Genomic DNA, 11,109 nt, shown 5'->3' with positions numbered 1-11,109 from the left:
TGTACATTGAATGTTAGACTGTACATACAACGTTAGACTGTACATTGAACGTAAGACAACGTTAGACTGTACATTGAACTTTAGATTGTACATTGAACGTTAGACTGTACATTGAATGTTAGACTGTACATTGAACGTTAGACAACGTTAGACTGTACATTGAACTTTAGGTAGTACATTGAACGTTAGACTGTACATTGAACGTTAGACTGTACATTGAACGTTAGACTGTACATTGAACGTTAGACTGTACATTGAACGTAAGACTGTACATTGAACGTTAGACTGTACATTGAACGTTAGACTGTACATTGAACGTTAGACTGTACATTGAACGTTAGACAACGTTAGACTGTACATTGAACTTTAGATTGTACATTGAACGTTAGACTGTACATTGAACCTGTACTGCATGTTTGACAAATCTGAGTCTACATTATATTAATTATTAGACCATTATTCTCATACCCACATTAAATTTACATCTCATTGTTCAATGCGTTTTAGACAAACTCCTTACAAAGACACTATAGAAAAATCAACCCCCAAAAAGTCGAACAACCCTTGAAAAGGAGGGGGTGGCGTCCAATACTAAAAACGCCTGTAATATATATATATATATATATATATATATATATATATATATATATATATATATATATACATACGTTTGGTTTTATTGCAAATTAAGGTACATGTGTAAATTACCCTTCATCCAAACAGGAAAGAGTGCCCCGCATGAGGAGGGAGTCTGTGCCTCCGTTGGTATTGTATAATTAGGTGTAGAGTACCACCCGGGGGTCAGATACAGGTCACATACAGTACCAGCTGAACCGTATTTGTTGTTTGGTCTCCTGCTCTGAAGGTGGGGTATAGGCATAATGTTCGATGGACTACATATATCGGCACTCCCTAAGACAAACAAAGCGATATACGTCATCATGATACCACGGTGTGGGCTTAGTTATTAAATTTTATGATATGAGCATGGTATGTTTGTGAAACACATTTACCCCGAGCGTTGTCACTTTTAATTTTTTTCCAAATCCAACCTTGATCATAATCTTTAGTAATCATATAACAATCATGACCTTGACCTTTGAGTTCTCGAAGACTGATATTTCCTTCTTGACAGTGTGTAGTTTAAAAAAGCAACATATACACGTAGGCCAAAATCAATATGCCCTTCCGACAGTCTTCGATCTCGAGTCGAGGGTAAATAAAGAAATAGCAGAGTTGAATTCTTTTAATAAGTATTACCTGTATACAGTATTAATGATAATGATAATGAGTATTACCTGCATACAGTATTAATGATAATGAGTATTACCTGTATACAGTATTAATGTTAATGATAATGAGTATTACCTGTATAAAGTATTAATGATAATGAGTATTACCTGTATACAGTATTAATGATAATGAGTATTACCTGTATACAGTATTAATGATAATTAGTATTACCTGTATACAGTATTAATGACAATGATAATGAGTATTACCTGTATACAGTATTAATGATAATGAGTATTACCTGTATACAGTATTAATGATAATGAGTATTACCTGTATACAGTATTAATGACAATGATAATGAGTATTACCTGTATACAGTATTAATGATAATGAGTATTACCTGTATACAGTATTGATGATAATGAGTATTACCTGTATACAGTATTAATGATAATGAGTATTACCTGTATACAGTATTAATGATAATGATAACGAGTATTACCTGTATACAGTATTAATGTTACTGTTAATGAGTATTACCTGTAGATATTGATGACAATGATAATTAGTATTACCTGTAGATATTGATGACAATGATAATTAGTATTACCTGTAGATATTGATGACAATGATAATTAATATTACCTGTAGATATTGATGACAATGATAATTAGTATTACCTGTAGATATTGATGACAATGATAATTAGTATTACCTGTAGATATTGATGACAATGATAATTAGTATTACCTGTAGGTATTGATGACAATGATAATTAGTATTACCTGTAGATATTGATGACAATGATAATTAGTATTACCTGTAGATATTGATGACAATGATAATTAGTATTACCTGTAGATATTGATGACAATGATAATTAGTATTACCTGTAGATATTGATGACAATGATAATTAGTATTACCTGTATATATTGATGACAATGATAATTAGTATTACCTGTAGATATTGATGACAATGATAATTAGTATTACCTGTAGATATTGATGACAATGATAATTAGTATTACCTGTAGATATTGATGACCATGATAATTAGTATTACCTGTAGGTATTGATGACCATGATAATTAGTATTATCTGTGAGCATTACCTGTGAGGATTACCTGTAGGTATCGATGACAATGTTAATGAGCATTACCTGTAGGCACCGATGACAATGTTAATGTTGTGTACACCAGTAGAACACAGAACATGATGTATGTACCTGTAATAAATCTAAAATTAGCTCTCATCTCAAAATAATTGAAATTATTGTGGATCTCTGTAAAATAACGGTCATGTATATTTACATAAGAACTCTCTCTCTCTCTCTCTCTCTCTCTCTCTCTCTCTCTCTCTCTCTCTCTCTCTCTCTCTCTCTCTCTCTCTCTCTCTCCTACGTTTTCACCCCCCTTCATCCTTATATATTTATATAATCAACTTACCCGTATTTTTTCTTCTGTAAAACATTTTTTTTTTTAAATCCTACTTTACTACATCTAGGTTTGACATTCCATTGATATGGGGGTACATGTAGTACATGCATCAATGCTGCCTTAATTGTCGTAGTTGATGTCCATAGATTGAAGCTTTGTGACCAGGAGGTATATATATATAAGTATTGTAGCTTTTTTTTTTATGTTGATTTGATACCCTGACATACACTCTGAATTCTTTATTGTGTGAACATTTAAATGTTACAACGAATAATTGTCATTTAACCCTTTGTTAAATCGTATATCTAGTAGATTCACATCTATCCATTAGCTCTTTAAACATATGACAGTGCGGTTTAAAAATATAAAGATAAAGAAAAACGATAGAATGACCGTTTCAATATCAGTTTCAATATCAACATCTTACTTCACGCTCATTGGAATTCAAAAGTCTACTTCTCTATTATATATGCTCGCATGTTCTACCCCTTTCGAGTTGTTTTATAAATTCCCATAGGAACACCATCCTTCTATCTGTAATTTTTACAGGTCTGTACTCACGTACATTCAATGCTGAAATATTTCCCGGTTATCAATTTGTGTTATTAATTAAACATGTCTACCAATTAGACAAGTTTTGGAATATTAGCGATATTCTTTATTTTCGTTGTAATTTTTTAGCAGTCCTGAGGGGAAATGAAAAAAAAAAATATTTCACCAGTCTAAATATTATTAAAGAGGCTGTTCACCCCTCCCCCCATAATATTGTCTGTTAGTGGTTCATTTACAAAGCCTAAAATATGTAAATAAACAGAAATCACACGGCATCGGGTTCGATCTTCACAAAATACTTACAAACGCGAGGAAATTCGAAAAACGCAACACAACAATACAAGTCTGACAAGTTGAACATCATCAACACGTTGTTGAATGACTGCAAACTGATTTTTTTTAATACTCATGATGAATGTTTTAAGGAATAAGATGAGAATATATGTGAAAGAGACCGAAAATATCTTGAGGAACCCTAAAAGCATTGATGAAGTTACGATATGCGTTGAGGAATTTTATAAAATTACATTGGGTCACGAACAGAGTGTCAATTTAAGATTTGAAGATGTGTGCTTTATTCGTGAAGTATTCCTGTCAGAATTTTACCCGATATTACTAAATACCTTTATTGAAACACTACAAGTGGAATGGTTCACAAATCCGGAACATAAACACATGTCAGAAATTTTTGATAAAACTTTCTTGGTTGGTGACGCGGCGGGCGCATTCACTGTTCTTGTAAGATGCATTGATAATTTAGAGTAAGTCAACTTGTTCATTATAATGTTCCTTTTCCCCCAACTTTTCATTTCATTACTTTGATTTATCCATTAATACATATTTTGATCACAAATTCTGATCGATGATAGAACATGATTATCAAATGAACCCTTTTTTAATATGCATGTAGAAGTGTAGTTGTGTTGTCATTACACACAGTACCTGTATATATTTTACAGAGCCAGTTTCAGACTGAATAAATGTGTTTCCCTGCTGGAAAAATTCCTGGATAATCGAGGATTGTTCCAGATTATCCAGACAGCCTGTAAGTCCGCTCCAGATAACAGCCTGGATTTTGTGTGGGAGGACCTGATCAGCTTGATTGCTACACTTCCAGACAAGACCGCAAATAAACTGCAGTTCCAAAACAGGTTACTTCACTACTTTTGTTGCAGTTCTCCAGTACTCATAGGCTTACTAGTTTTATTTCTTGGCATCAATTTCTCCTAACATAACACCATACATTGTTTTGGCTTGTCAGGAGATATACACAGAATTTGATTGAGAGCAAAATGCTGACTTATTATTGAAATGAACATGTCTGTATTTGAAGTCTTTGAAATGTTATGAATTCTGTAGACATATCGTACTGTAGAAATAAAAGACCCCAGTGATTTGAATGTGTATCACTTAGTTTTTGCTTCCTTACTTTTGAGTTGAACATGTATCCACATTATCATCGTTGTTTACATGGATTGTTTACGTTCATCATTTACATAATATTGTTTTACTGTAAGGAGACTTTGTTTGTTGTTTACATTTATTGTTTACGTTTCAGTGAGAAGTTTTACCCCCAGCACTACATCCCGTTGCTCTGTAAGGAGACTATGTTTATTTTCGTTTATTGTTTACGTTTCAGTGAGAAGTTTTACCCCCAGCACTACATCCCGTTGCTCTGTAAGGAGACTTTGTTTGTTGTTTACATTTATTGTTTACGTTTCAGTGAGAAGTTTTACCCCCAGCACTACATCCCGTTGCTCTGTAAGGAGACTATGGACGTACTGAGAAACATGCACCAAAGACTGAGCAACAACAGCAACAACAGCAACATTCACCTAGAGTTCATCAGCCGGCTGATAGGCAAGGTCTGCATCTCCGGACATGCTGGTACGTGCACTATATGTTTAGCGTATTCAGGATTGTCATAATGATAAAACGAAATGCTGCACTTCATGAATGTGAATAATAAAACTTCTCAGAACTCTACTCTCAGTTTGTGGAGGTGATGCAGTTTGTGAATTTCGTCAATCTAATTAAAATTAGATCCTTTGATCCACTCACGTATAGGATCTAATTTTAATTAGATTGTGAATTTCGTCTGTTGAGGCTTGCCATAGTTTTCTTCCTTATCCATGATTACAGCATGAAATATGTTCCAACTGTGTAGTCAATATAAGTAGTGATTTAATGTTACAGCATGACTCTCGTATTTGCAGTAATTTTGTGGGGGTCCCTTGTACCCTCTTTAGAGCGGGAAGTACGTAAGGACTACATTTGGTGTCGAATAACGGAGAGGATTGTCACTGGGGTGCCAGACCGGTGTCTAGAGTGTTCCCTTACAGCACTTCTCTCACAGCTGCCGTGGTGAGTCAACCCTCCTTAAGCAAATCCTGATACTTCAAAGCAAATTTTTCTTTATCACTGTTGTCCTTTAAATCTGCTCTAAAAAAGAGCACGTTGAATTTTATATATAAATATATTAATATCTTGATAGTGCATGAAATTTCTGTATTGTACCTCATGTACCACTTCCAATGTGGTTTGAATGAATGAATGACAATCTGATAGAGGTCTTGTTTTTCTGGACAGGTATGGCCTGGTGGAGAAGTTCATCGGAGGGAGTGTGATGAATAAGCAGAAGATTCAGTACTTGCTGTGTACCAAGCTTCTGTTTCATAGGCACTCACAGGAAGTTAGTATCCAGTGAAATCTTACATAGCACTCACAGGAAGTAGGTATCCAGTGAAATCTTACATAGCACTCACAGGAAATAGGTATCCAGTAAAATCTTACATAGCACTCACAGGAAGTAGGTATTCAGTAAAATCTTACATAGGCACTCACAGGAAGTAGGTATCCAGTGAAATCTTACATAGGCACTCACAGGAAGTAGGTATCCAGTGAAATCTGACATAGGCACTCACAGGAAGTAGGTATCCAGTGAAATCTGACGTAGGCACTCACAGGAAGTAGGTATCCAGTGAAATCTGACATAGGCACTCACAAGAAGTAGGTATCCAGTGAAATCTTAGGTATCCAGTGAAATCTTACAGTGTTTTCTAGTGTTTAGCTGACAGAAAGATACACATGTATTTATTCAGTTGAAATTACCAATTTCTTGATGGGCTTATTCATGTGTAAGACAAGTTGAATGTACTTTCCACACAATATATTGATTTTCATGTATCTGAAACTTTTATTGGATTCTATTGATCATCTTGGAAATCAGCTACATGTGCAAAGTAAAATAAAATTGCAATAATTTGTCTCATTTACATTTTAGATACTTTTGCTTCAAAGTATTATTGGATATCTTGGGACTTCTCACACAAGAAAATCCTTGTTTGTAAAGGTAAGCTGCATCCTCGAACTTCTTCCAAAATCATTTTTATCTTCGTGAGGTTAGAAATGGTACTGATATACACATTGTATGTTAGGCAATGAGGGATCTGCTCTCAGTGTGGGGGGACAGCAGTGCGGTGAGACACACCTCCGTGGAGCAGCATCTGTACATCACAAAGGCCCTGTTCATAGCTCTTGGATTTCTCAAGGAATCGGACAAGGCGGAAATTAGAGAGGGTAAGGGAAACAATTTATGGCGTCCTGTGTCAAAGACAAGGAGGATCAGATGTCCCTCTGTCTGTGTATCTGATCATTTTAGATTGTAACACATGATTTGATTGGTTGATTACCACAATTGAAATAAAGTATATCGTTTAAATTAGTTTGCTGCTAAGTAGAGTCGTAGGATGGCAGCAGTTTGGGACACTACACATTTGAGAGTCAGAAAAAGACACCACCATATCTTTATCACATTGACATGATTTTGGGATTGTATGACATAATATTAAATGAGTATTGTTTTACTAAAAAGTTCTAAAGTCTGCAAAAGCTTAAGTTTGTAATATAGATGTCATTTATCATTATGCAAAATTGATGTCATTTCGGTATCTATTTAGATTGCCTAATTTCGTGAAAATTTGCTGATGTGTGGATGTACATGTAAATTGGGAATTAAAATTCAATTGTAGTTCTGTAGTTTTAATTGCTTGCTGTTTTAGATTTTATCCAGCTTTTGATGCCCGGTATTCAGTGTCACATCGGAAGCTCAGATCATCAAATCCGGAAGATTGGCATGGCACTAGCCGAGACAATATCTGCTGCCCTGGACCCCAAAGGCCAGCAACTGAAGTTTGAGGTTGTTACATAAATAAATTTGTAGTTGATATTCATAGATGAACTGGATATTAGGGTTGTTGCATGTGGCTGTTTCTGTCTGACAGTTTGTGACTGTCTCTCATTGTCTGACAGTTTGTGACTGTGAATATGTGTCTATCATTTCGACGATTTGTGGCTGTTTGTCACTGAGAAATTCAAAGCTTTATATGAATATATGTATAGAAGGAATGTAAGTGGAAAGTTATACAGACTAAAGGTAAAAATAATTGTTAATAGTTTGACAAAGTTTTCATGCCAACCTCTACTTTTCCTACAATAAGACGACCTATTTCAGGGACATTGATGTGTTCTAAACAACCTTGATTTCTTGTACAGTTTCCTCGAGATGATGAAGTTGAGTTTTTGGTCTCCTTGACTACACCCCCAGAAGACCCAGGTCTACAGACTTTAACTAGGTGAGATTTTGTTCTCCTTAATGAATAGAAATCAAATGACACAAATGTGCAAACTTTTCTCTGAAGATATTAATATCTAAACAGGGCTCGAAATTAACATATGCCCGTCAGTCTGTGACTGGTTACAAGTCTGGTGGACTGACTGATATTTGTTTTAGTCAGTCTGATGGGACTGGTTAATTTTCTAAAGCACCAGTTTGGAAAATATACTTATGAAATTTTATACACACATTTGGCATGCTCGATCTGTAGATATCAGACGAATCTGATTTGTAAATATAAATCACACATTTAAATGTTACAATATTGTCTGACTGAGGCATATTGAGTTTAATTTCATTTTTAATAATAACATTAACGAAATATGTTTAATATTTCCGGAAAACTCTGTTGGACTGGTAAAATTTTCTGCGGACTGGTTGAAATTATACCCCATCAGTCCGACTGGACTGGTGACATAAAAAGTTAGCTTCAAGCCCTGTCTAAATGGAATAGTATTTACCAAAAATATTAAGTTTTCAAAGTTTTTCTTGTTAAATGATGTGGTTCTGGATCTAATTACACTTAAGTTAATTAAGGTTCACCTCCAGTTTATGCTGCGTATATAAGAGATGATGGAGAGTTAACTGTCTTTTAAATATGACAATGTTTTGTGCTTTGGATCTGAATCTTTAAGTCCGGTCCCCAAGATTTAAGATTTGGCATATTGTTTTTTATGTGTCTCTGTATGTCTTTGAAGAACACAAGACAGAGATTCATACTTTATGTACTCAAATTAAAAAAGGAAGATCAGATCTGTTTGGTAGAATAAGGTCAAGGTCATATCTCAAGGTGACATGGTCAAATTTGTTTCAGTTGGAATTGGTCTTAGTTTGGAACATAGTATCTTAAAAACATATAATGTGTTCATTTTTCCCTCTGATTGTACGGGTATATAATGTCTTCTTTTTCCCTCTGATTGCACGGTTATGTAATGTCTTCTTTTTCCCTCTGATTGTACGGGTATGTAATGTCTTCTTTTTCCCTCTGATTGTATGGGTATGTAATGTCTTCTTTTTCCCTCTGATTGTACGGGTATGTGTACTAGATGAAGCCCGTAAACTTCCCTTTTAACACTATCTCTAATACCAAATGATTGTTCTTGTTATTTCAGTGAAATGAGTGAAGTTCATATAAACACAGAGGCAGATGAAGAGAATTCTACAGAAATGCAGACAAAAAAGGAAAGTGAAGATGACCTTCATACTGACCCAGAACTAGACAGGTTTGTCCTATTGACAAATAGTCTTCTGAAATTACAACTCTCTCACTGCTTAGTTATTGTGTACAGTAATTATAACTAAAAAAATCCATTTTAGATGTAGACCCTTGCTTATTAGAGATTTCATTATTATTCTGTATGGTTTTTTTTTTCAAATGGATGTATGTCTACTTATTCCTTCCTAACCTCAAATTTATTTCAGTGATGATGACCTTGTACCATATGATATGTCCAATGACACAAAGTTCACAAAGGTCAAACAACCTAAATACATCAGAGATTGCATGGAAGGTTTGAAATTTACCATTAGTTTTTGTTTTTTTCCTCCTTGTGCATATCATGCATTGATCATAGTCTACAAACTTTTTACATGTACCTGGCCTGTCTTTTGTATTGTTGTTTAAATTACTTCAAGTGTGTTTCTGTTCCTAGGTTTAATCAGTGTTGATGTGTTTCTGTTCCTAGGCTTAATCAGTGTTGATGTGTTTCTGTTCCTAGGCTTAATCAGTGTTGATGTGTTTCTGTTCCTAGGTTTAATCAGTGTTGATGTGTTTCTGTTCCTAGGCTTAATCAGTGTTGATGTGTTTCTGTTCCTAGGTTTAATCAGTGTTGATGTGTTTCTGTTCCTAGGTTTAATCAGTGTTGATGTGTTTCTGTTCCTAGGTTTAATCAGTGTTGATGTGTTTCTGTTCCTAGGTTTAATCAGTGTTGATGACCCTAACAGGTTAGAAGTATGTCTCGGTGTCACAGAAGCTTTGATCAGACGGAATCCCGATGGACTCTTAGAAGTAAGTTGACTTTATTATTAAATCCGAGTTTACGGATAAGTTACAATGAATTTAGTATTGTTTTGTTATGTAGACTCAGGCTTGTCTTATTTTGTTAAGAATGCTCTATAGGTCAGCCTTATTCCACAGTGAGAATGAAAACTTTCTTTAAGTGGTACTCCATTTTATATTCCAAGACAACACTATGAATTTGTTCAATGGTATAGATCCTCATCTTCAATGAAATGTGATGTTGGTGCAGATTTTGAAACTGAAAATTCTGTAAAATTATTATTCTTGTTTCTATTGTTTTGACATGACCATGAATTCAAATCCGCCATGAACAGGAGAAAATGATAACATGTACATGTAGCATGCCTTAAGGAACCTTTATTTTAAACAGGCACACACTGTTAACTATTCACATTCTACTTTTACCAGATAGCTGAAGAGTTTGCTAAAATCCTCATTCACCTGTCAGATCGATACTCCACCAACGACTTCGTTCCTCATAGGTTCAGGTCATTAGTGGCCTTAACAGTTCACGCTCCAGAACAGGTACACTAAATTCTTAGCTGTGTTCATACCCGGTATACAAAACTGAAAAGTATTTATCACATCCCAGAACAAATACACTTCAAATTTGCAGCTGCAATGTATATGCCCAAAAACAAGTATACGAAAAAAATATTTCATGTGTTCATACCCCAGATCAATTACCTCATGTTGAAAGTCGTGTTCACGTCCTCAGAACATGTACACAAAACTGCAGCATTGTTTGTGCCTAATATCAAATAGACAAAAATGTTTAATGTGTTCATACATCAGAACTATTACAGTACCCGCAACGTTATTCTTGACATGATAAATGATAGGACACGATACACGCACGATAGGATAGGATACACGCACGATACGATAGGATACACGCACGATACGATAGGATACACGATAAACCTGATAAACGCAAAACCTGATAAACGATCTTCACGATAGACCTGATAAACGCAAAACACGATAAACAATCTTCACGTTAAACGGAAAACCTGATAGAAATATTGTAAATTTAGAAACGATTTAGACAGAAAAAAATTTTGATACATGTACCTACAACATAATTACATTATGTTGATAATAATATTGAAGGATTTCAATGTTCATTATATACCTAACACATACATTGTATAATTTCTGTAATCCACGGTTGTACTTTTTTTTTTT

The 11,109-nt window shown here is 34.6% G+C and overlaps 1 protein-coding gene across 1 annotated transcript in view; it reads left to right on the top strand.

Moving 5' to 3' along the window:
- Positions 1 to 3,527: 3,527 nt before the first annotated feature.
- Positions 3,528 to 11,109, top strand: part of LOC125676079 (telomere length regulation protein TEL2 homolog) — a 15,513-nt gene continuing 7,931 nt past the window's right edge. The window contains exons 1-13 of the mRNA XM_048913971.2: positions 3,528 to 3,987; positions 4,186 to 4,377; positions 4,950 to 5,113; positions 5,443 to 5,590; positions 5,816 to 5,918; positions 6,510 to 6,578; positions 6,664 to 6,805; positions 7,288 to 7,424; positions 7,781 to 7,860; positions 9,014 to 9,124; positions 9,324 to 9,412; positions 9,818 to 9,909; positions 10,330 to 10,446. Coding sequence (XP_048769928.2) covers positions 3,635 to 3,987; positions 4,186 to 4,377; positions 4,950 to 5,113; positions 5,443 to 5,590; positions 5,816 to 5,918; positions 6,510 to 6,578; positions 6,664 to 6,805; positions 7,288 to 7,424; positions 7,781 to 7,860; positions 9,014 to 9,124; positions 9,324 to 9,412; positions 9,818 to 9,909; positions 10,330 to 10,446 — 1,797 coding nt within the window. The 5' untranslated portion in view covers positions 3,528 to 3,634. The remainder of the gene's footprint in view (positions 3,988 to 4,185; positions 4,378 to 4,949; positions 5,114 to 5,442; positions 5,591 to 5,815; positions 5,919 to 6,509; positions 6,579 to 6,663; positions 6,806 to 7,287; positions 7,425 to 7,780; positions 7,861 to 9,013; positions 9,125 to 9,323; positions 9,413 to 9,817; positions 9,910 to 10,329; positions 10,447 to 11,109) is intronic.

Source organism: Ostrea edulis, chromosome 3 (assembly GCF_947568905.1).
Source record: "Ostrea edulis chromosome 3, xbOstEdul1.1, whole genome shotgun sequence".
Lineage (NCBI taxonomy): Eukaryota > Metazoa > Mollusca > Bivalvia > Ostreida > Ostreidae > Ostrea > Ostrea edulis.
Note: the sequence above shows the minus strand (reverse complement) of the source record. Positions and strands in the feature narration are given on the sequence as shown.